Source organism: Sturnira hondurensis, unplaced genomic scaffold (assembly GCF_014824575.4).
Source record: "Sturnira hondurensis isolate 20B ecotype Veracruz unplaced genomic scaffold, ASM1482457v3 Scaffold0013559, whole genome shotgun sequence".
Taxonomy (NCBI): Eukaryota; Metazoa; Chordata; class Mammalia; order Chiroptera; family Phyllostomidae; genus Sturnira; species Sturnira hondurensis.
In genome coordinates this window covers 1,766,811-1,793,041 of record NW_028086190.1, presented here as the reverse complement: position 1 = coordinate 1,793,041, position 26,231 = coordinate 1,766,811, and the positions used below count along the sequence as shown (strand labels likewise).

General features: G+C 44.1%; 1 protein-coding gene across 1 annotated transcript in view; it reads left to right on the top strand.

The window, feature by feature from the left end:
* The first annotated feature begins 3,765 nt into the window (after positions 1 to 3,765).
* Positions 3,766 to 26,231, top strand: part of ACER2 (alkaline ceramidase 2) — a 30,080-nt gene continuing 7,614 nt past the window's right edge. Inside the window, exons 1-4 of the mRNA XM_037061900.1 lie at positions 3,766 to 4,008; positions 13,885 to 13,999; positions 17,853 to 17,994; positions 24,687 to 24,824. Coding sequence (XP_036917795.1) covers positions 3,901 to 4,008; positions 13,885 to 13,999; positions 17,853 to 17,994; positions 24,687 to 24,824 — 503 coding nt within the window. The 5' untranslated portion in view covers positions 3,766 to 3,900. The remainder of the gene's footprint in view (positions 4,009 to 13,884; positions 14,000 to 17,852; positions 17,995 to 24,686; positions 24,825 to 26,231) is intronic.

Below are 26,231 nucleotides of genomic sequence, written 5' to 3'. Positions count from 1 at the left end.
GAAAGCAAAGTATACAGTCCACAGTGAATTTCTGCCCCAGTATGCATTGGCTAAAACAAACGTGAGTGTGGGTCAGAATCACCTGGAGGGCTTTTTCAGCTGGAGACTGTTGAACTCCACTCCCAGAGCTCCTGACTTAATAGGTCTGGTATATGGACCTCAGTTTGCATTTCCAACAATTTCCTAGGTGATGCCCATGCTGCTTCACCTTGTTTCGTTTACATATATATTGTAAATATATTCGTTTATATTTGTGCCTGGGTTTTTTTCCCCTTAAGGAAGACTTTGTGACTTGATGGTTTCCATTTGTAGAACCAGTTGAACTAGATATTTACCATAAGATATTTACTTAGACCAAATGAACACTGTTATAAACTCTGTAAAAATAAAAGACACTGGCATCCTGACTTCCCTTGCAAGGGTGGTTCTCCGAAACCCACTCTCTCATGGATCTGTATCACTGACTCATGATTAGATAAAAAGCACCACAGTGCCCTGTTCTTTCTTGTCCACCCACCCCATCCCCACTCTCCTTAGACTCTCTGTTTATATGAGATACTATATTTTGTATTAAAACATTAACAGTAGTTGCCAAGGCATCATACTATTACTATAAATCAACTTAGAAAGTAATTACCTAATGATAGGTCCTAATGTTAAATTATTAAGGTTACCTTCATTGAAAAAATGTTGACAATGGAGTGAGTCAAAAATAGCAGAAAAATTTCAACACAGTTGCAAGACAATCACTGGTGTCTTTGGAGGAATGAAACTTGTGTTCTTTATTCACCAATGGCCTTTGGCTTTAGCATTTCTTGTGTAGTTGTAATTAGACAGAACCCAAGTGATTAGCTTTGATTTTGAAACAGAATTGTCATTGACAAGAAGAGTTCCTGTGTAGGAGGAAAAACCCCTATCATTCTTTTAGTGAGATTTGGAGGAAAGGATGAATTCTCTCCAGTGAATTCCATATTTCATTGGTGTAAAATTTGCATTGTTTTGCCCTGGCTGGTGTGGCTCAGTGGATTGAATGCAGGCTGTGAACCAAAGGGTTGTCAGTTCGATTCCCAGTCAGGGCACATTCCTGGGTTGTGGGCCAGGTCCCCAGTGGGGGCCATGTGAGAGGCAACAACATATTGATGTTTCTCTCTCTCTTTCTCCCTCCTTTCCCCTCTCTTTAAAAATAAATAAATAAAATCTTTCAAAAAATAACCTTATTAAAAATTTGCATTGTTTTGCATTGTAATGTCACTGCAGTCCAGATCCATCTTACAATGGAAGGCATTTTATAATCCTGGTTGGCCAGATGGAGGCTGAGATGCGTTGTCACTGCCTTAACATGCACAAACTCGGTGGTAATTCCTGAGGGGATGACTTGGCAACTGTAATATCCATGTTTCTGTCAACAAATCTTATAAGAACCATTTGGAAAAGAAACATGCTACCTGTTGTCTGAAAATCTTCCACTGACACCTGCGTGTAAAATCAAGACCAATGCCGGCATCCAAACATCTACAGTAAGTGTCAGCGGCTTGAAAGCATATAGTGGGTTACTCAACAGGCTGCACCACCAGCACCAATGACCTAGTGGTGCTGGTCCAAAGAATAGAGATTCTGAGTCTGAAGAAATGATAGCAATTTTTTAATGAATTTATATTGTTTATGTTTTTCTTTTTGTGTTGGTGCAAGGATGACATATGATAACATGTCTGAGTCTAGAAGCTCACATTCAGTAAATATTTTAAAAATTCTAAATGATAAAAAAGGATTACAAATAGTTTGACTGGGAGTATCTTTAATGGCAGCTCTCAACCTTTTTGATCTGAGGACTCCTTTCATACTCTTAAAAATTATTGAGGACCATAAAGAACTTTTGTTAATGGGGTACTATCAATATTTATGACATTAGAAATTTAAACAGAGACTATGAATACTGAATACACACAAGCACACATTCCACTTGCTGTCAGAGAGAGAACAACACACACAGTCCTGGGAAACCAATCGATGTATGCTGGTGCGGAAGATGAGACCGTAGAGGACAGATAATGTTGGTGTGAAACAGGAAAAGAGTTTTGACCTGTGGATCCCCTGAAAGGGGAACCTCACCTTTGGAGCCACTGGCCTATAAAATAATGGTACGTTTTACACCATTAGAGTTAATGAAAATGGGTGTGTTTTCACCTAAAATATTGGAAAGGGTAAAATCTTGACTGCATGGAAACACTACTGTTGGACAGCAGGAGTAGTAGTCTGAGACACTGGTATCCTGAAGGTCTAGGGAATTCTGATCTTAGAAGTCACTGGTGTATATAGTGGAACTGGTTGTCTAGGAGGAGGACTGGGTAGAAATTGGGACAAAGAAAAGAATGTGGTTAGCACCCAGGGCAGAAAGCTGGATTTCCTGGAGACTAGGAAGGGAGTTGGGCCTTGCTGTCCCTGCCAGTGATGTAGATTTGGAGAGACATGCAAATTGCTGTAGGAGACAGACAAGGGGTGCACAGGGCATTGGAGCAACAGCCCCGGTCCCACAGTCAAGTTGGAGACAGGGCAGGCCTGGAGGACCTGCTGATCCTCAGGAAACCATGCAAACTTGAGCAAGGATATCCTGGTGACAGCCACTGTGGTCCGATGAGCACGGCCTTTCTGCCACTGCCACTGTCCTGACCTGAAATTCTAAAACTGCTTAAGGGAGGACCAGAGCCAAGACCAAAAAGGGAAGGAGGGAGGGGGGATAAGGAGGCGGGAAGAGAAAGAGAGAGAGGGGGAGAGAAAGAGGCTTTCTGCAGGAATTGCTGAGACCGGATTAGCTTTGATGTATAAAGTTCAGAATAGTTACAGCTGCAGAATAAAGTACTTCTTCACAGATCTAAGATCATCCTGACATTGACTTCTAGTTCTGCCACTTACTTTCTGGAATGACATTGCTCACGGAACCCACTCATAGAATCCCTAGTCTGAGCACCAAATAAGTGATACATGGAAGCTCTTCAAACAGCACCTGGCACATAGTAAGTGCTATATACATGATATATGTGTCATCATTTCTTGTACCTTGTATGTTCTGGAGATGTCATACCTGCCACACTACGTACTTTGAGAGGGACTGGGATGGCTGACTTTTGACCCCATGTCTAATCGAAGACTAAAGTCTAACTGCGAGTCTAGGGAACCCAGGGCAGGAACACACTCGAAACTGCATAGTGCTCTACCCGGGAATGGGCTGCAGAGGCTGTGTGGGAGGGTCTCGTGAAGACTGCCACTCAATCCCTTGGTCTTCCTGCCCTAGCTCAGGCTACCAAGCCAGTCCTTACCTACTTCAGAGGGACTCAGAGCCCTTCTCAGGTGTGAACACGGGTGCCCACGTGCTGAGCAGGAGAATCTCTGCAAATTTCCCTAGGCTTCCTAGGGGCCCTGGATATTCCACTCCTAAGTTCTTATGTGTAATTTTGGCCAGGGCTGCTCTGACCCTCTTTGCACAATTGGGGGCGGAGATAGGATGGAAAGCGGCGCCTGCGAGTCTGAGCTGGGAGGTGGCCATGGGCCTGAAGGCGGAGGCCTTTACACCTGCAGGGAATAAGGATGCCAAGAAAATTCCGAAGGCGGTCCCGCCTCCTCACACCCTGCCCCCGAGCACTTCCAGTCCTAGGATGGGCGTGGCCGCGTCGCGGCCCGCTGGCTCCCGCAGGGGTCGGAACCAGGGGCGGAGTCTGAGAGCCAGCCAAGTCCTACAGGCGGAGCTCAGCCCGGGGAGGCCGGCTGAAGAGGCGCCACATCCGGCGGCAGTCCCGCTGTGCATAAAGCCACCACTGTCGCTGGCGCCGCCGTTGTGGGCGTGGAGCAGCAGCTCTGGCCTCTTCTTGGCTGCGGGAGAAGCTGCTCCAATGCCCCAGGGCGGCCATGAGCGCCCCACACTGGTGGGACCAGCTGCGGGCTGGCAGCTCGGAGGTGGACTGGTGCGAGGACAACTACACCATCGTGCCCGCGATCGCCGAGTTCTATAACACGGTACGAGGCGCGAGAGTGGGGGTGGCAGGAGGGGGCTGTCCCCAGGCTGGCGGGAGGGGGCTGTCCCCAGGTGCCCCGGTGCCTGGAACCTGCTCCTGGCTCTCTTCGTGTATCTGGGGTATTCTTTCTCCAAGATCAGAGTCGACCCACGCTCCTTCCCCTACGCGCTCCTTCTAGTTCTCATCTGTCCCTCTCTCCTGTCCCTACCGGCGTCAGCTGGGCTCAGCTTCCTCCTCTTGTCATTTCTGATGACCCTGTTGTGTTGTTTGGTCTCCACCCGTCCTGGAGACAGTGATCTGTGTCAGCCCGTCTCCCAGTTTAGGTCATTTGCGGGCAGTGAACCTGCCGGGACAACTTCCCGCCCTAGGATCTCTTGTGGCATGACGCACTTGGGTCGCATTGTGCGTTTTTGCTCTGAATACGTGCTCTAGGAGCCCCAGGAAAGAGGGTAACACTCTAGCACGTCTCAGGAGCAGGGCCAGTTCCAACCTTGCTGACTTTCCACATCCCACGAATACACCAATAATAGGTCGAGTTACTTTTGGCCAGAATCAAGTTACCTTCATTATTACTAGTTCTTATTTCTATGCCTTACTTAATACTTAGTCTAATGCCAGCTCCAAATTCAACTCCCCCAGGCTTGTGAACTCTCCACTATAAGTGCCTGGGGAGTGAAAGGGACATTTGGTGGTGATTGTGTGCATATTTTCTGGACTTGCCTAGGTCTCTCCATATGGCAGCTTCCCCCACTGCAGAATCCTGTGTGCTTGCAGCTGGGAAGGAAATACCTTTTTGCTGTGCCCCTGGCTCAGGGTCTGGTACCAAATGTAAGACTTTCCTTGGTCATTTGTGTGGCTTATCTTTTCACTGCTCTAACAGGGGAAAAAGGAACTCCTAGTTTAAGGTTCATTGTGAATTTCAGGTAGTTCTTTAGGATTTTCACTTCTGATTTGCTGGAGAGAATGTTGGCAACAGTTAGGTGCTTATTGCCTGGAGGGATCTCTGCTGAGCTTGTCCTGGGCCTTCTAGTCATTGATGAAGAAACTGAGCTCTTGAGAAGGGAGCTAGCCGTCAAGCTCATATTTCTGCCATGATGGGGGAGCTCCCCCCCCCCGCCCCAGCGATGATGGTACACTTCAGAAGTCTGCATTCTTCCTCCTCTAATTGCTAAAATCCCTTTGCTGCTCTTTATACATAACTCCTGCTTTTATATGACCTGGTTAGTTCCTCAAGGCAACTTGGTCTTCTGCTCTCTGAAGATACAGTTAGTGCAGATAGCCACACCTCACCTATTGTACAGTTTTTCAGTGCATGGTATCAGCTGTAATGGGTGATCACAGAGGACGGGCTACAGCAGGGCTGGGTGCCTTCAACAGTGATAACTCAGGTTCTCCATTTGAAAGTGGATTTCAACAGAATTCCAGAAGAAATAAGAAACTGAGGACAGGTTCTCTTACTATCGGCAAAGTATCTGGAATCTGAGGCCAGCATAGAGTCAGGTCTGGCTGTCTGGCCAAAAAGTGTATAGCTGCTCTGAGCCTGCCTTGAAAAGTCCCAGAGTGCTGAATGAGGGGGAGCATTTATTTTGTCTGTACTTTTAATCTAGTTCCATTGGAGCAGTTACATAGTGAGTGCCAAAATCTTTTTTAGAAATAAACTGTTGATCTTTAGCTGCAGTGTCTGTGGCTGATTAGCCCAGCTGGTCTGCCTGACAAACCTTATTCTTTGGATTGCTTCTAAACCACAAAGCTTGCTGTAGCAAAGCAGAGAGCAGTGTCCAACCCGTGGCCTGCAGGCCTCATGCAGCCCTCATGCAGCCCAGGATGGCTATGAATGTGGCCCAACACAAAATTGTAAATTTACTTAAAATCTTTTTTCACTCATCAGTTTTCATTAGTGTTTGTGTATTTAATGTGTGGTCCAAGACAACTCTTATTCTTCCAGTGTGTCCCAGGGATGCCAAAAGGTTGGACTTTCCTGGAAGGTCTCAGAGAACTGGGTGGCCACCAAACGTTGTTGAGTGTAGGTCCAAAAAGGTTAGCAAAAACCATAGCCTCTTCTCTGTTTCCATGCCCGAGTTATCTGTGGATGTGTATATGTCACAGGACAAACCTCTTGCCCCTGTATTGAGGAAGACAGTGAACTATTGATGATTAACATGTCATTAAATCATCATAGTAAAGCAGCAGGTCCAACTGTCCATTATATAAGAAATAATAATTATTGCTAATTTGGAGAAGAAGTTTAAAAAATTGAAGATGTAAAATCAGAAGCCTGGGAGAGGGATCCAGAATCTTCTTAGTGGATCTTTGGGGTATCACATCACTCCTACGACTTCAGTTACTGCTGGTTACTGTAAATTGTTTGCTATGTATTGAAGCTCTGCCTGGTCATTCTAGGCAGTGGGTGCTATTTACTCTGTCCACTTGATAAAGGAGGAAATGGGGACGTAGAGTATGCAACTTGCTGATGTCGAGAAAATGTCAGAACTAGAGTTAGAACTTGGTCCATCTGACTCTACTAAGGTATTACTCATGAAGATACGAGTGCGTTTGTAGCACCTTCGATTTATGTGGCATGGCAGAGTACACGTGGTTATATTCAGTTGTTCTTTCACTTAAATGCTTACATTGGGAACATTTGCTGTATACATACATACATATTGTATGTATGTATGTACATCATCGCTAATCATGATGTTTGATAGGAAAAGAAGTTTGTTTACAGTAGTTTGCTGTTTTTGTGGTTGTTTATTGTAAAAGTAAGAGCATGACCATGGTAAGAAATTCAGTATGCATGTTCTAAAGCACAAAATACCCTCTGTATCTTTTCAGACATTTTCTAGGCATGTAAAAAGCCCTTGTATAGTATGTGTGAGCGTATACAATATGTACGTATAGTGTATACACACCACAGTCTGAGTTGTCTTTTTTTTTTTAACCCAGTTGAGATGCAACTACACAAACCCTTTGGCACCTTGGTTTTTTCACTTAATATGTCTTGTAGATAGTCCCATATTAGCTCATATAGAATTATCTTCCTCTTTGCAATATCTATGCAGTATTCCACTGAATGGATTGGGCATAATTTACTTAACCAGTCAGTTCCTTATTGATAGACATTTAGGGCAGTCTCTGTTTTATTGTTTTCATTTTTGTTTCTGGACAGCGATGCCATGAATATGCTCTTATATGCATCTGGATGTGTTTTACAAGTGCTAATCCTCTCAGGGGAATTGCTGTAACAAGGGGAGTATTCATGTTAAAGGCTGATAGTTATTGCTAAATGGCCTACCAGACAGAGTACCCTGATTTATGCTCCCACTGACAGTGTTTGGGTGTGTGAAGCATCTTGTTTTGGGGCCCTGAAAATCTCTATTGCCCAAAGTCTTATCATCCTTTGCTTTGGCCAATCCCACATATCTCTTCCAAGAACATAGTCCTTTGCCTGAGCGCATTTTGAACTATTTCTTCTATATACAAGTGTTATCGCATTTATGTGTTAAGTTTTCAGGCCCCAGTCACACTAAAAAGAGAGACTCCAGACCTAGCTGCTTTGGAGAAAAGTGTGGTATTCCTTTTAACCACTGGGGTTAGCCTTTGGGGACTCTGTTGCCGGGCAGTTACTCAGGGGGACAGAAGGAAATCAAGTGGCACTGAAAAAAGAAGTCTTGAAGCAAAACATACGCGTAAAATCAGCCCATGGTCTGTCACCTCCCCCAATCAGTTCTGCCCTCAACCATCAAGATTAGGAAAGTAGAGTTCTCTTTATATGTCCACATCCCATTATCTGTAGGGCATAATTATCCATCTATCCCTCCCTCCCTCCCTCCTTCCCCCCCTCCCTCCATTTCCTGGGCAGTTGCAGTGTGCCTGTCCAGAAGTGAGACCCAGAGCCATCTGGGTGGTGAGGGCCACAACAGAGGTGTGCACAAGTCACCCAGTGTTACTAGAACTCTGCATGGGGTTGGTGCGTCGTGGGAGGTACGGTGGGGGGGGATTTTGAAGAGTACTTTCATGTAGAGTGACCAACTTGTCCTGGTTTGTCAAGGACAAGATTGGACTTCCCTGATTTTAAAGCTGGAAGTTCCATGTCTTGGCAAACCAGGACAGCTGGCCATCTCAGCGGCAGTAGGGAAGCAATGGGATGGATAGTTTGGAATGTGCATACAATTAGCACACAGTTTTCTCAGCCACTGTAATGACCCTTATCTGTTCATGAACTTGTTGTTCAGAAGAACTTACAGCCTATTGCCTTGTCAGTATTTACCCTCTTCTGAGAAAGTGCACATTCACGTGCATCAGGATGAGATTGCAGTGTGTTTATGAGATTATCTGGGTACAAATGTTATGTGGGAATTCATAGAATAAGGAGCTTTCTAAGGAAATAATACATTTTAGAATTGTGGTTTCCTTTCAGTGAAAACAATCTGTTCTCTAGGCATTAAATAATACAATTCTCCAAAGTGTAATCAGAGGAGAGGCTTTCAACAATACCCCTTGGCTGAACTTCTGAACTTTAGTGACCCACACCATTTTGGGGGAAGTTTCGTTTCTCACTAGCTATGGAGCCATTGAATCTGTCATTTAGTTACAACTCATTTGCTTTTCTGTATTTCTTTAGGAGTTCCTTCCTCTTTTTGTCTCGGGGAACGTCTCCCTCTAATTTGGCCTTTTCCTTTGCAGAGACGGACTTATTTCAAAGGTCTGGTGAAGACCAGCAGACGGTGATAGGTGGGCTGTGCAGAAGTAATAATGCAATTTCAAGTTGTTTGGAAGCATCTGTTAAAAGGGTGCTTCTAATTGAACTCCCTAATAGGTGCATTACAAAAAGTGTTTTGAAGTATCCTAATTTTACTGCAGCTATAATAAATGAGTTCATGCTTTCGTGAATAGTGTGTAAATACATTGAAAAGTGATTCATGTGTACTTTGCTAGTGGTAATATAAATTGGCAGAGCCATTTGGGGACCGCTTGGCGGAGTTAGCTGCACTTGGCGGGAGGTTGAGGGGACTTGAGACAATAAAGATATACAGAGGTAAGAAACAAATGAGTTATATTCCCCAACATTGTAGGTGGGGCTGTAAATTGCTTTCCTTCCTTGGGGAATGGCTAAAAAAACCCTTGCCATCTGCAGCACTTACACCAAGTGAGGTTAATCTGAGTGAACTGAGGTGAAAAGGTTTGTAAGAGATACTGTGGAAGGAGAAAAAGTTACGGAATGATCATGTTACAGTATGTGGCATGTATGTATTCATATAAATGCCAAGAAAATGACTGGAAGCCTATGAATCTGAGGACAATGGATATCTCTAGGGTGGTGGTAGAAGGGAGATTTTAGCTCAGTAATGTATTCTCTTTTTTCTTTTTCTTTTTCTAACAATGAGAAGATATTCATAAATATGAAAGGAGACAGATCAGGTTTTAAGTTATCTGTGTTATAACAATTTTATTTTTTCTCTGCCTTCTCTCTCTTTACCTTTTCTTTCTTCCACTTCTATGTTTAACAAAAGGAGAGCCACTTTTAAGTCATGGAACAAGCCCTATGTGCACAGTGTGTGATTCAGTTCAGAAGTTTATGATACCAGTTGAGGAGTTAAACCAAGGAGGTTAGAATGTGGCTGGTGGGGGAGCTGGAGGTGCAGTCAGTGGGGGGCAGTGGAAAGAGCCCGAAGCAGGACTGGGTACCGGCCCCAGCTCTTGGGGTGATCGCCTCCCTTGGCCAGCCTTCGGGCCTTTCTGAGCCCTTCGTTATATCCCTTGTAAAACAGGGATGGTTAAGATCTCTCATTGTATCTCTTAAAGATCTCTGATTATTTAAATTAGTTCATAAAAAGTTAAAGACCGTGATAATAACAATGAACAATAGCTTACTGCTTATCTGCTTTTTAGTAAATGAGCGTTGGCTGTATTTCCAGGACTGGAGACTATATACACCTGGGACATCTGACACAATTCATCCATCCTTTCCCCCAGGGTCACCAGTAGCTCACAGGGCTCTGATGTGGGAAAGAGAAAAGGATCCCCATCAGAGTAGACCATCTAGAAAAAGGTACCTCTGCTCCAGGATGAGACAGCCCCACCAGGGGTTTTAATCAAAGGCAGCAGGCCTACTCCCATCCTGCCACTAACAGAAGTTCTCTCTCTTTGCTTGTATTGTTTCTCTCTCACCTTATCTTTCTGCCCCTGCCAAAAACAATGTCATTGCATAATAACTCTGTTGAAGGTGCAGAGTGGGTACTGGAAATATCGGGGGAACTCTTCGTAAAGTATAGGCTTGTCTAACTGCTGTACTGTACTCCTGAAACTAATACAAAATAATATTGAGTGTAAACTGTAATTTCAAAATAAAAAGATTTACACCTGAGCAGGAAATAAATAAAAATGATGTCACTCCTAATGTCGCCTGTTCCCAAATGATGACAAAGGCCTACATTGGCCAGTGCTGTTGCCAATCCTTACCTGTACCATGCCTCCAGGTCTGGGGTTTGCTGATGCCTTTTGTTTAACTGTGTAGCAGTGTGATTTTGTGGGTCTGGAGAAGCCCTTGTCCCCGCCCGGCCTAGCTCCTTCAGTTCCTTTCAGGCACTCACCCTGATGGTTCCTTTGAGGTCTCCTCTCTATCATCCAACATGGGTGGCCAGTCTTCTCTTTTCATGTCTTTCACTTTCCAGGCTTCATCTGCCCCAACCTAGCTCTGAAAGTGCTTTTCTTTAGTCTTTTGTTTGTGTGCATACCCCTCCCACCCCATTCCCATTGGTGCATTGCTCATTTAGTCTTAGCCGTTGTCTTCACTTTCTGCACATTTTGTGCACGCAGTCCTTCATGAGGAGCCCCTTACTCCACATGGAGAGATGAGACTTACAAAGCTGAATATCCCTACCACTCCTTACCTTCAGGATGGCTTTCATTAGGCAAAGCAAACTCCAGAAAATAAGTGTTGGTAAGGATGTGGAGAAATCAGAACCCTTATACATTGCTTGTACGAATGTAAATGGTTCAGCTGCTGCTGAAAATGGTTTGGTGGTTTGTCACTAAGTTAAACATAGAATTACCATATTTCACTGGGAAGGGGCTGGGCCAAGATGGGTTTGCCCTGGCACAGTTTGGGAGGTACAGGTTCTTGACTTTGTGCAGGAAAGATTTTAAGACATGCGTCTAAGTGGTTATGAGAGTAATTTTTATCAAAGCTAGGCACGGTGAGACAAAGGAAGGTCTCAGGACAGAGGAAGCCAAATCACAGGAACAGGACTGAGCCGAGGACAGGCTGCACTGGCTCAGAGAAAAGTCGCAGAGGCGAAAGGAATGTCCTCGGAGACAGGATCGGGGTCAGCCTGGGACAAGCTGCCACTGCCCACTGCTGCCGCCCACTGCAGCCCGGTCGCACGTCTCACTGGAACCCCTTAGAGTTTTGGAGAAAGCAAGTGAAAGTACACACCTGAGGAAAGAGGCGTGCAGGCACTTTGCCTTAGAGTTTTTACCTGTTTTCTAAAGGTGGGACTTTTAAGGAAGGTCTTAACAGAATACAGTATTCATTGACTTCCCAGGTGTGTCCCTTGGTATGCTGATGCATCAAAATGAGTGTATAGTGGGGTCTGGGATCATTTTCTGGTCAGTTTCACCTCTGTCTTGGCTTTGTCTGGCTAATTGTTTTCATTGTTGTTGTTATGTATTCCCTTGACTTCATTGTTCTCAGGTTAGGCTGACATTAATTGGGTCACTGTTAGATCTGTCCCTGACTAGGGTGATTTAAGCCACCTGCTCTTTGGTTGGGGAGGATAAACTTGAACCATCTACTGCTGAGTGTCTTTGGTCAGCAAAGATAGGGTCTTGTGATGCATTAGCAGGCAGCTAGTTGCCCATCTATTTGCTCAACTATTTGTCTTAGTTTCCTCATTCCATTTGTAAAGGAATTTCCCTGGCTTCTCACTCACCTGCCTGAATATGACCCAGCCATGCCAATCACATACCCCAAAGTTGAAAACAAGTACTCAAAAACTTGTACATGTATGTTCATAGCAGCACTATTCACAGCAGTCTGTTACTGTATGATGGGTAGACAAAATATGGTATCCATACCACAGAATGTTATTCATCTGTAAAGAGGAAGTACTGATACCTGCAATAATGTGGTTGAACCTCAGAAACATTATGCTAAGTAAAAGAACCCAGACATAAAAGGTCATATTGTATGATTCTACTTCTATGAAATATTAGGAATAGGTATATTCATAAAGACAGAAAGCAGATTAGTGCTTGTTTCTGGCTGTGGGGAGGGGGACATGGGAAGTGACTGCTTAATGGGCACAGGGTTTTCTTTTTGGGGCGATGAAAATGTTTTAGAACTAGACAGAGGTGATGGTTGCACATTATGAATGTATTCAATGCCACTGAATTATACAGTGTAAAATGGCTAATTTTATGCTATGTGAATTTTACTTCAATAAAAAAATTGGGGGCAGATAAGAGAGAACTGGCTATGACCCCCTAAAGAAAGATTAAAGAAATAAATTTTAAAAGGGAGAGGTGAGGATCTGGAGTTACCCTGTTCAGTACGGTGGACCTCAGCCATGTGTGGCTATTGAGCATGTGTGTTATGGCTGGTCCCGGTGGAGATGTGCCACCAGGGGGAGTTCCCACTGGGTTTCCAAGCCAGGGTATGAACAAAAAGAATGGAAACTATCTCATTAATGATATGTAAATAGTGCTTATATGTTGAAATGACAGTATGTTGATATTAATTACATAGAATATATGTATTTAATTTCTTTTAAAAATATTTTATTTATTTACTTTTAGAGTGAGAGGAAGGGAGGGAGAAAGAGGGAATCATCAATGTGTGAGAGAAACATCAATTGGTTGCTCCTTGCACGCCCCCAACCGAAGACTTGGCTCTGCAACCCAGGCATGTGCCCTGACTGGGAATCCAACCAGAAGCTTTTTTTTGCAGGCTGGTGCTCAGTCTGCTGAACCACAACAGCCAGGGATAGAGTAAATATATTTTAAAAGCCACGTGCCTTCTGGAGAGATAACAGAGACGCTTAAATCCACACTAGAGTCTGAAAGATAAAATAATGTCATTTTAAAGCTGGGAATGAACCTAAAAATTAGATCTTTACATAAAAGTAGGTTTGTGTAGGGTGAGTAAGTGACAAAGGGTGACCAGGGGAAAGCAGGAAGGAGCCTGCCTTCATGTGGGCCCTGGAGAAAAAGGTGGCCTTGCTTGCTGGCAGGAAATACTGGGGGCTCGAACCTGTCTAGTCCTTCACTTCTTTATTAACCATTTTTTTAATGCTCACCTGAGGATGTGTTTATTGATTTTTAGAGAAAGAGGAAGGGTGTGGAGGGAGAGAGAGAGAGAGAGAGACAGAGAGAGACAGACACTGGTTGGTTGCCTCCTGTCTGCGCTCTGACCGGGAATTGAAGCTGCAACTTTTTGGTGTACGGGACAATGCTTCAACAACGGAGCCACCCGGCCAGAACTATTAAGCTTTATTTTTAGCATTATTTAAGTATAGGCCTTATGTTTAAAAATGTATATGCAAGTAAATTAGAATACTTCTTAGTTAATCTGTGTGGAAAAAAAATTAAGAGTTGCTGATTCTTTACATTAGGAGGGGAACCTGGGCAGCTTTCCCAGGTGGCAGTGTTTTTACAGCTGCTCCAGTGCCCAAGGAGGCTGGGAGGAGCCCCCTACATGCTTATTCAAGAAGTTTTAAGTTTTCCTCGTTGTATATCTGCAGTTAAGAAAAGTATAAATGCTGAAACAAGATGTATGGCCACAGGCATCTGTTTGCAAAGGACATACTTGGAACAGGCGGCTTTGTTTTTTGTCCTTTTAATTAACTTATCTTTTCATTTTACATTTCCCCTCCAGATCAGCAATGTCTTGTTTTTCGTCTTACCGCCCATCTGCATGTGCCTGTTTCGTCAGTACGCAACATGCTTCAACAGTGGCATCTACCTGATATGGACTCTCTTAGTTGTAGTGGGTAAGTGGGTTCATTTGGGAGCGTGGACTGAAAGGGAGGAAATGGGATTCTAACACTTCCTGTCTCCTTTGAACATTATGTTTCAAAAACCAAAGTCGCTCTGAAGTCTTAGCAAACTTTTATTTTGCTTGTTTGATGCCAAAAGGACTCCTTTGAATATGGGCTTGATAACAAGGTTGGCTGTAATTATCACTTTGTTTTAGAGAGTTTGTTGATGTATTTGCTGCTGGTAGCATACCAGTGCAATTTTCTGAGAACTTTTGAAGAAAGTCATGTGAAACCATTGAACTCTCATGAGACTGTGGTTTCTAATGGAGTAAAGGTAAAAATAAAAGTAGTTATCTGATCCTTTATTGCAGGGGTATCAAACTCATTTTCTTTGGGGGCCATACCAGCCTTGCGGTTGCCTTCAAAGGGCTGAATGTAATTTCAACTCCTTAAGTGTTAAGGAGTAGTTACATTTATACCGTCCTAAAACTATTTCCGCAGGCACTCAATCTACTGAGGTACAACAGCCAGGGCTAACCTTGGGCATTTTAGTTATGAAGTGTCTTGGTGTGGTCCTCCTTGGGTCCAACTTGCTTGGGACTTTGTGTGCTCCCTGGATTTGTATGGCTATTTCCTTTGTCAAATTAGGGAAGTTTTCTTTCATTATTTTTTCAACTAAGTTTTGAATTTCTTGCTCTTCCTCTTCTCCTTCTGGCCCCCCAAGATTTAGATAGTTGGTACATTTAAAGTTGTCCCAAAGGTTCCTAAGTCTATACTCATTTTTTTGAAATTGTTTTTCTTCTTCCTGTTCTTTTTTTTTTTTGCTGGTGGTTTCTTCCTTTAAAAAAAAACTCATTTTATTGATAATGCTATTACAATTGTCCCATTTTTCTCTCCCCTTTATTCCCCTCTGCCCTGTACCCACCCTCTTATCAGCATTGCCCCCCTTAGTTCATGTCCATGGGTTGGTTGTACATATAAGTTCCTTGGCTTCTCCATTTCCTATACTGTTCTTAACTTCCTCCTGTCTATTTTGTATTTACCATATATGCTTCTTATTCACTGTGCCATTTCCCTGACTTTCCCCTCCCCTTCTCCCTGCTGATAACTCTCCATGTAATCTCCATTTCTGTGATTTTGTTCCTGTTCTGGTTGTTTGCTTAGTTTGTTTTTGTTTTTGTTTTAAATCCAGTTGTTGATAGTTGTGAGTTTGTTGTTATTTTCTGTTCATATTTTTGATCATCTTCTTTTTCTTAGATAACTCCTTTAACATTTCATATAATAAGGGCTTGGTGATGATGAACTCCTTTAACTTGACCTTATCTGGGAAACACTTTATCTGTCTTTCCATTCTAAATAATAGCTTTGCTGGATAGAGTAATCTTGGATGTAGGTCCTTGCTTTTCATGACTTCAAATACTTCTTTATAGCCCCTTGTTGCCTATAAGGTTTCTTTTGAGAAATCAGCTGATAGTCATATGGGAACTCCTTTGTAGCTAACTGTCTCCTTTTCTCCTGCTACTATTAAGATTCTCTCCTTATCTTTCATCTTGGGTAATGTAGTTATGATGTACCTTGGTGTGTGCTTCCTGGGGTCCAGCTTCTTTGCAACTCTCTGAGCTTCCTGGACTTCCTGGAAGTCTATTTCTTTGGTCAGATTAGGGAAGTTCTCCTTCATTATTTTTTCAAATAAGTTTTCAGTTTCTTGCTCTTCCTGCTCTCTCTCTGGCACCCCTGTGATTCAGATGCTGAAATGTTTAGAGTTTTCCCGGAGGTTCCTAGCCTTTCTTCATTTTTTTGAATTCTTGTTTCTTCATTCTGTTCTGGTTGAATGTTTATTTCTTTCTTTCAGTGCAAATTGTTGATTTGAGTCCCAGTTTCCTTCCTTTCACTGTTGGTTGCCTGTATATTTTTCTTTATTTCACTTTGTATAGCCTCTATTTTTCCTCTATTTTTGTGACCACACTCAACCATTTCTGTGAGCATCCTGATTACCAGTGATTTGAACTCCGCATCTGATAGGTCTGCATCAACCTACCACTTCATCACTTAGTTCTCTTTTGGGGGCTTTGATTTGTTCTTTCATTTGGGCCATATATATATTTGTCTGGGCATGCCTGTTTTATTGCCAGGGGCAGAGCCTTAGGTATTTCCCAGGGTGGAGCAACCCAAGTCACTACACTGTGGTGCTGTATGTGGTGGAGGGGTCCGAGAGGGAACTATGCCGCTTGCTCTGCTCTCAGCTGGCTTTCAGTCACTTCCCCTGCTACCCACCAGAACTGGGCCCTTCTGGTGCTGATTTCTGGGTGGATGGATGGGATTGTGTACGTTCTAGGACCCTGTGGTTCTCTCCAGTGAACTCTCCTGTGAGGCTGGGATTTTCTCAGTCTCAGGCTGCCACCTCAACCGCCACAAGGTACTTTCAGTCGGAGGCTTTAAGGCTTTGTTTCCCCACTCTAGAACCCTGGGTTGCACAGTCTTTCTCACTCCCCAGTTGTTCCTCCTAGTTTATCCCCACACAAATATGGGACTGCCAGCTGCCACCTTGCCCACCCAGTCCTCCAGCTGCGGCCTTGCTGTGCATTCTCTCCAGTCTGGCTGCCAGTCTCTGCCTCTTCTACCAGTCTGGATTAATGTTTCTTTAATTCCTTGGTTTTGGGACTGCCTTAGAGTTTGATTTTTTGGCAGTTCTGGTTGTTTTTAAATTTGTTGTTGTCCTTATGTTGGTTGTGCAAGGAGGCAAAGTGTATCTCCCTATGCCTCCATCTTGGCTGGAAGTCCTCTTCCTGCTGTTCTGATCGAATGCTTTTTCCTTCCTTATGTTCTAAATTGGTGGTTTGATTCTGGCTTCCTCCTCTCCACTGTTGGTTTCCTATGGATTTTTATTTATTTCAGTTAGTGTAACCTTCATTTCTTCCCTTATGTGTTGCCACACTCAGTGAGTTCTTTGAGCATGCTGATCTTTGAACTCTGCATCTGATAGGTTGGCTATCTTTTAATTTAGTTCATTTTCTGGGGTTTTGTTCTGTTCTTTCATTTGGACCATATTTCTTTGTCTCCTTAATTCAGCAGCCTTCCTCTGTTTGTTTCTGTGTGTTAGGTAGAGTTGCTTCGACTCCCCTGTAAAAGGCACCCATCTGGATGGATGTGGCTTCTCTAAATCCTTGGTTGTCAGACTTCCATACAGCTTGATTTTCTGATGGTTCTGGTTGTTCTTTGTTTTGAGAAGTAATTGTAATTCTCTCTGTGATTGCACAAGGGGGTGAAGGGTGTCTACCTACACCTCCATCTTGACAGGGCGTCTGTATTTCCATTTTCTTCCACAGGCAGATTGGGAATTCTGAACAGTAAGAGACTGTTGACCTCTATTTACTGCCTATTCTCATGAAGGCCAGTGGATAAAGACAGAATGTGTTTAGCTATGGAATCACTAAAGTTCTGATGTGCTAATATGTAGACCTTACTTGAAATTCTCTTTCTAGACTTGAATTCTGGCTCTGACTGGTATGGCTTAGCGAGTGGGGCATCTTGGAAGCAAAAATATTGCCAGTTCAATTCCTGGTCAGGGCACATGCCTCGGGCCAGTTCCCCATGTAGGGGCATGCAAGGGGCAACTGATGGATGTTTTTTTCCTGCTCTCTCTTCCTCCCTTCTTCTCTCTCTGAAAATAAATAAATAAAATCTTAGACTCAAGGCCTGCCTGCCTAGGTGGTGTGAGTTTCTTCTTTCGGTTTCTTTTTTCAAAGAGAGAGAACGATCTAGTGATTGTGATAGTGGCGGCGAAAGGGCTGTCCTTAAGCAGGGTGTTGAATTTGTGACTCTGTTCTTCTTTAGTGACTTTTGTATTGGTTGTAATTGATTCTAGGAATCGGATCCGTCTACTTCCATGCGACTCTGAGTTTCCTGGGTCAGATGCTTGATGAACTTGCCATCCTTTGGGTTCTCATGTGTGCTCTGGCCATGTGGTTCCCTAGAAGGTACCTACCAAAAATCTTTCGGAATGACAGGTAAGCTTGGGTAAACATTTTTGTATTTACTGCTAGGTGCAATGCCCCGTGTAATGTGTATGTTATCAAGAAAAATAGCAGACATGAAGCCCAGCCTAGTGATAAACTTATCATACACCTTTGGAATACCCACTGATTGTTTGGAGTCTGACAGTATAAATAAACTGACACATAAAGTGGGGGATTCTAATATACTTGGAAAAGAATTTGTACAACATTAGGGACAAAAAGTCAAATGTCTCCCTTATTTGATATGGGAAAAAATGGAAAGATTTTTCAGCGGGGGAGAAATCACTGCATGGTAGCTCAAAGACCTTTGGTTTCCTGTTAGAACATTTCCTTTAGTCCAATCTACTCCACTATTTTATAAATTTACAGTAGAATTTACTAAGGAGTTGGTTCTTTTTATTTTTTAAGATTTTATATGTTTATTTTTAGAGAGGGGAGGGGGAAGGAGAGAGAAACATCAATGTATGGTTGCCTCTTGCACACCCCCTGCTGGGGACCTGGCCTGTAACCCAGGCATTAGCCCTGACTGAGAATCAAACCAATGACCCTTTGGTTCATAGGCCAGCACTCAATCCACTGAGCCACACCAGGCCGGGCGGGAACTGGTTCTTAGAGCCATAGGTATTGTAGTTGTCAAATTGCAATGTTTTCCTTCTGATGGGAGCTACGTGTATACACACACACACACGAATACACATATCTCCAAATTGGAAACCCAGAATTTCAGGCAGGGATGCATTTTAATATTCATTGTTTTATGCTTATATGACTGTTTATTCATGAAATAATTTTTGAACATTTCTTATTTCGTATGCATTTCTCTAGGCTTTTAGACACTGGGATATGGCAATAAAATAAAAAACAGAATCTCTGTCCTTGATGAGCTTATACTGAGGTTGGGAGACTGTGAATCAATATTTATGTCTCCCAACACATAAATAATATTAGGGAATAACAAGTGCTATGATGAAAAATGGAGCTGGTTCAGAGACTGTAGTAATGTGGATGATGATTTAGAGTTCGGTCAGGGAATGCCTTCCTGAGGAGCTGTAGAAGGTTGTTAATATCTGAAGGAACAGAGAGTCAGCCTCATAAAGATAAGAAATGTTCCCAGAACCTATTACTCACATGTTTCTCTGTAGGACACTGTGACTTGTCAAGATGCATATGGACAAATATTCTGAAGCTATGGATTCAGTTAAGCAAGCTGATACAGGGGGAGGAGCTGTGTGTCTATTAAAGATGAAGTCTGTTGTTTTGGACTGAGATGGAGGGCGGCCATGGAATGCGCCAGCTGCAGAGCACATTTTAGAACCATGTGTCTCAGGCTCTAATTTTAGGGTGAATGTGAGAACCTCTTTTTTAGTACCTGTCTTTGTACCTGCGCAGAAACGCCTGGGAGGATGTGGGCAGCAACCACTTCCATTCTTAGGAACCGGGGTGGAGAGAGAGCTTTCATTTCTACCTTTAATCTGCACTGTTTCCATTTTTTCCACAAGAGCATGTGTTAATTTTTAATATGAAGGTGTATTTTTAAATGAGGTAGGGAGAAAAAAATACTTTACATGAATTAACTATAGAATCTTCATCCTGGGTAGCAGGACTTGAATTAAATAGTATTAACCGCTCAGTACCATCAAGCAGAAGGAAGTCTCCTCAAGAAGGTTACTATTTAAAAAATGAGAGTAAGGCTCTGGCCAGGTAGATCAAGTGGTTAAAGCATCTTCCTGATATGCCAAGGTAGTGAGTCAGTCTCTGGTCAGTGCACGTACAGGAACCAACCAATGAATGTATAAATAAGTGGAACAACAAATGGGTGTTTCTTTTTTTTCTCTTTCTCCCCGTTCCTCTTTCTAAGAATAAATATAAATGTTTAAAAATGAGAGAGGGAGGGAGGGAGAGGAAGAACCAGCTGTTTACACGAGAAGTAAAGAGGGGTGCTCCTGGTCTTAGATGAAATACCATCTCTGTCTTGCTGAGGCCTTCTGCTCAGTGCAGGAGGCTCACTTTAAAACGCAGCGGGTTGTTTAGGCAGTCTGCAGTTTCTGGTCTTGTCTTGTTCCTTTGTTCAGCTTCAAGAGAATGACTGAGGATGATCAGAAAGCCTTGTGAGGTGGGGACGAGGGTGAGGTTTGGGATGGAGGTGGATGGCACCAGGCAGGGTCATGAGGTGGCTTTACAGGCAGGGACTTCTTAGACTCTGCCTGGTAAAAGAGTTCTTATTTTCTTAGAAGGTGCCCACCAGTCACCCCATCCCTTCCCTTAGCCTGGAGGTGTGTGTTAGGTTGAAAGCAGAGGAACCACTTTGATCTTAGATCTTATCGTTCAAGTCCTGGGATCTGAGCGAGAAGTTTAAGAAATGGGAATAGGGTTTTGTTTATTTGTTTGTGGTACTCTGGAGGCCTGGGCTGCAGTTCCGAGTGACATTTTAATGTATTCATAGTAGAGAACCTTTTTCTTTTCTGTTTCTTGAAGGTGGCAGTGTGGGAATGTTGCTATGAGCTGGAGAGGAGAAAGTGGAGCAGTAGCTTGTAGTAATTCAAGCCTGCCAACTTCAATAATGAAAACCTACTATCAGGCGGGGAGGTCTGTGTCCTCCCCTTGGGGCTCCTCCGTCACCAGCACCATATCTTTGCAGATGTGACGCCGCTCTTCAGTTTGAGCCGAGTCCTTCAGAGACTCTGATCACCTTATATGTATCTGTGTCCCTGGCTTTGAAGAAAACCTGAGTTTGAATCCCAGCTTCCCAGCTCAGAAACTATACAACTTGTCTTGATTCTTTAACTTTCTATTTCTTCATCTGTAAAATTAGCTAAGTAATAAGGACTTTGTGAGAGGACTCTGCAGAGCACTTCTTACAGCACTAAGAACAAGGTGAGTGCTCAGTCACAATGAGCTTTCATGACTACCCACAGCACGTAGTGCGGGGCTCTGCCCAGCATCTCAGAGGCACGCATACGAATGGAAGGAGGGGGATGGGCAGCGACAATTTTTATGAGCAAAGAAAGAAAAGGTGCATGTGACAGATAAAGTGGCTCTCTAAATAAGGATACCAGTTCTAGTTGTCTGTTTTCACTTTCCCCGTGTTGGCGAGAGCAAGAAGACCAAACCCTTCTGCACGGGCTGTGCTGCCTATGACAGCCCATGACAGGTGGGAGCCCTACAGTGGGAGTGGCAGGCCAGGCCACAGATTTCAGGAAAAAAACCAGGATATCTAGCGACTAGGACACAGGTGGCAAACACTAGGCCCGCGGGCTGCGTCTGGCTGTCTACCTCATTTTATCTGCCCGGCACCTTGTTTCTACCTGGTGGCAGCACCGAGCTCTCGCTTAACTGTTGAGGAGTAGCTACATTTATACAGACCCAGCATTACATTCGGCCCTTTGAAGGCAACCGTGAAGCTGATGTGGCCCTTGGTGAAAAGGAGTTTGACACCCCCGGACTAGGGGTTATGCGGTTTAGCTGTCTGAATTTATCTCTCCTTTAAAATGTGTTTGTGATCTAGACTTCGCTGGACTATTTCTAAAAGCCTATCAAGAGAAGTTCCAGTGCGAGGTTTCTGGAGAAGAGACAGGATGGAGTCTTAGTAACTTTAGAGCAGACAAATATGAATTTGAGTAACAATCTACTTTTCTTCTTTTTAAAGCTCTGATGCCGCATGTTGCTCATCTGTAAAGTGGAGATAGTAAAAGTATCTACTTCACGGAGTTAGAAATACATGATGTCATCTCATAAAGTGCGTCGAACAGTGTCTCTTCCAGAGGAAGGGTGCACGGCGTGCTAGCAGTTATGTCTGACATAAGCAAGAGTTCTGAAGATAAGGATGTCTAGAGCAGCCAGCAAAAAATGTTTATTATATGAATAGGAATAAGTGGTGGGTTTTAAAAAAGAAGAGCTCTCTTTCACCTTGCTTAGAATGTTCTAAGAATTGTCAGGACACACACTCTGCTATTGATGGTTAATAATAATTTTTAGACCTTTTTGTTTTGAGAAAAAAGCCAAAACCAAAAAAGTATTATACGCTAATTGTATCCGTTTCTTAAAGAATTTATCCTGCTTTGATTTTTTAAGATTTTGTCTCTGCAAAATCTAGGGCTAGGCCTCATTTGTGCTCCAGTTCATTTTTTGCCTCCTGAGAGCCAGCCTGCACGCCGGGGCCTGCTCACCCTGCTCTCACGCTGGCGTGGTGACTCGGGGAACCAGCCTAGGCTCTCTGGTCCTTGTCAGCTAACCTTACTTGTGAAACGACAGGGGTGGGCCTTCCAGGGCCACGTGCTGCAGTCTTGCGACTATTAGGGGCTTGTTCTGAGTCAGTTACCTTTTAACCCTATAGGGTAATTTAGAGCAGTGGATTTTAACCTGGGACTCTTCTGTCTCCTAAGGGACATCTGGGAAGTTTACGGTGGTCACAGGGATGGGGGGCTTATATTACCCGTAAGTTGCATTTGACTTCAGGAGAGTAAAAGGGGCATTACCAAATATCTGATTGAAAAAACGGGCACAGGATCTGACAGGGCTGAAAACCACTGCTTTGAAGGGTAACTAATAATAGTAACAGCTGTGTTATAACAACGTGCTGCGATGGTATCGGGCTGCTGCCTCTCGGTTAGGGGGATGCAGAAGGTAGGGGCGCTAAGAGCTCCCTGACCTTGTGTTCCACTGTGAACCCACATGGGCCGGAAAGCTGAACACAGGGCCCGAGCCTGCAGTCGGGGTTGCCTGTCGTTATTGTTTAGAAAACAGCCTCTCGGGCCCCTGGCTCTTGGATATTTCTAGCTCTCTTGTACCCAGGGCCTCTGGTGACGCTGGGGTCAGCTGGTCTGGCCGTGTGATCCCTGCTGGCTTCTGCGGATTGCAAAATTGAACACGTACAGGACGTCCTCTTTGGCTAAGCTGTCTTTCCAGAGCACATTCCTACACACCCATGGGACTGATGTGGGAGGTATCTGCCCATGTTCTCCTTCAAGAAAGCATGTTTTGTCAAGCTGTCTGCCTTTGAACTCTTTGGCAATACGATATAGCGTCTTTGGTGATTGCCATACCAGCTCCATCAGATTTTCCCTGAGAGTGTAATAGTGTTCACAGTAATAATGGTTTAAACAGCATTTATTCTCAAATGACGGTAGTGATAATAGTAATAGTGGATTTTATTAGCACACACCATGTACCAGGCCCTGTATGAAGTGCTCTAATGCTTGCAAGAACACCATGAGGCAGGTGTTATAGTCTCCATGTGGGAAACCTGAAGCTTGGGGAGAGTTCAGTGACTTGCCAAAGAACCCACAGCTACTAGATGGGGGCAGGTGATACAGGCAAGTGATACAATTTGCAAGTTTTTAATTATGTGTTTATCCAGTCTAGAAAGGCCAAAAGCCTGGGCATGTGCCACAGGACCTTAAACCCAGTGAGCGTTGTTGCGGGTCTCCCAGCGTCGTTATGTGCATGTTGGGGGTGGGCGCGCAGGCTGCCTTCTACCTAGTGGCCGAAGGATGCTGGCCAAGGCCAGCAGGAAAACATGACTTTCCTGGGATTTGCTGCCTGAGTCCTTTCCCATATGTATTTTTTTTACTCTGGTCCAAGTTCAGGGCTACAATTCCTGCTCATTCCACTCAGAAAGTTGGCAGCTTGATCAATGATTTCCTGTGCCTTGATGATAAATGATTTTCCTCTAAGAGATACATTTGTGTTTTTAAGATTTCAGTGCACATTGATTTTTTTATAATGGAATGCCATTGAAATTAGTTTCCTAACTGTGACCTGTCCCAGGGCTCTTGGCCAAAGTAAATTGTGCTCATAACAGAAACTCCGGGAAAATCACGAGCTCTTATGTTTCAGCCATAGATGAGGCCTCAGAGATCATCCAGTTCAGCCTTTCAGCTCATGAATAAGGAAACGGAGTCCCAGGGAGAGGAGACGGAGCGTGTTCAGGATCACGTCGCCGTTTCTGGCTCTTTCTGCTGAAAGCACCTCCAGGGAAGAGTGGAGGGACAGTCTCAGTTACTTTCCAAGATTTGCCAGGCCAGAAACTTGTCAACACAGAACTGCAATGCGCACTGTCCTGCTGATTGTCAGTAAATAGAGGCACTGTTAGAATGTTTTAAGACTTATTTCTGCATGCTAGAAACAGGGTGTTTTTTCCTTTAAACTAGGAAGCTTGTAGAACAGGGGCTGATAAACTGTTCTGTGGGCCAAACTGGTCCACCGCCTGTCCCTGCACGTGAGGTTTTGCCGGTGCACAGCCATGCCCTTTCCCTCGCTCACTGCCTGCAGTGGCAGAGTTAAGTAACTGTGGCGGAGACCTGTGACCCGCAAGCCCCAACGTTTTAACCATCTGACCTCTTACAGAAAATGTTCACCAAATCCTGCTATAAAACAGGTGAAAAGGATACAGAGAAGTCACACTAAGAAAACAGGTATCCATCTCTCACCCTCAGGGACTGAAGTTGATTCTAATTTTATTGTTCTCGTGGCTACATACTTAGAAAATTTCAGATTATTTCCTAAAGACAAATTCCTAGAAGTGGAATTATCGGGCCAGTGAGTGTGAGTGGTTTTAGACTCTGGGCACTTAGTGTACAATTTCTTTTTAGCTTCCACTCCCACCCGCAGGGCCTGCAGCTTGTCCACATTCCACAGGCAAGGCCTCCTTTGCTAATGGATTCGGTTCGCTTTCACCATTTCAGGGGCAGGTTCAAGGCCGTGGTCTGCGCCCTATCTGCAGTTACAACATGTCTGGCGTTTGTCAAGCCCGCCATCAACAGCATCTCTCTGATGACACTGGGGGTTCCTTGCACTGCGCTGCTCATCGCGGAGCTGAAGAGGTGGGTGTGCTTCTTCCTGCCCGCCCAGTTGGCCGTCCTTGTGACGGAGGCAGGCACCGCAGCTCCAGGTGCCTTCTCTACCCCTGAGTGTGGAGGAGGCGTTTGACTCTTCGTGAAGAGATAGTTCCTGACTGTTGGGTTGAAAGCAGGTTTGAGCTCATTTTCAGAAAGGGGAACAGCTGTCTCATGGGTGCAGTACCTCGTGAGGGTCCAAAGCCAGCTTAGCAGGAATACGTCAAGGAGCTGGTGTGGCCCTAGACCGAGCAGCTTAGAGTGAAACCTGTAGAAAAAAGAATAGATTGGTTCACATGTCAAGAATAAGGAGAAAAGTCCTAAAGAGGCTGTTGCCACAGAAGGAAAAAGGAATGAGTTTCTATGTACAAGGTAACATTGACTTCTGGTGTAGTACTCTTGACTTTGCTGCTTTCTCTGAGACCTAGTTTCTTATTTCCAACCTGTCAGGTAAAGCCTTTGATATTTGTGTAATCATTTTGCTTTGGAAAGTTGTATACTCAGAATTCAAGGTTGATATCCAGAAACATTTTAGCTTAGCTCTAGGATTTTACTTATTTATTTCTAGAGGGGGGGAAGGGAGGGAGAAGCAGAGGGAGAGAAACATCAACATGCGGTTGCCTCTCATGTGCCCCCCTACTGGGGACCTGGCCTGCAACCCAGGCATGTGCCCTGACTAGGAATTGAACTGGTGACCCTTTGGTTCACAGGCCAGCACTCAATCCACTGAACTACACCAGCCAGGGCTCGCTTAGCTCTTGTGTATATGTGACTATATTCTTTTAGCCCCAACTAATAGATATCTGACTATGGCTCTTATTTGAATACTCTTTGAAAATGCTTGTGTGTGTGTGCCCAGTTTTGTGTATGTGTGTACGATTCTCTCATTGTTGTGGACATGGGGTGTCTTAGTGTCTGAAGTCTTGTATCTAGTCACCTTTTTGAAAGTTGCTCTGTGTGCTATGTTAAGCCAGCTTTCTCTCAGTCTTCATTTTGAAAGGAGACATTTCTTTCCATTGCTCTGCCTCGGGATTGCTTTGGCTGTGAGCAGTACCAGGCAGGGGCGGAGGTGGTGGAGGAGGCATTGAAGTGTGCTGGCTGGCTGTAGAAAGATGGCGTCAGGCCTCGTCTTGTTGGCTTGTTGGAGAAGCCTTCGAGGACCGGGGCACTAGAAGTCCTTTCAGAACCCTAGCAGATCTTGAAGCTCTTTGGAAAACACACAATTAAATAGCTGATAAAGACATCTGAAAAGGGTTTGTAAGAGTTGCTCCAGTCATGTTGGCTTATATGAGGCCTCAAGTGAGTAGGCTGTTCCGGACCTAGTTATGTTTCTTGAGAATTCACTGCAATCTAATTTCATTTTAACTCTTGAGTCTAATAATGTTTTAGCCTATA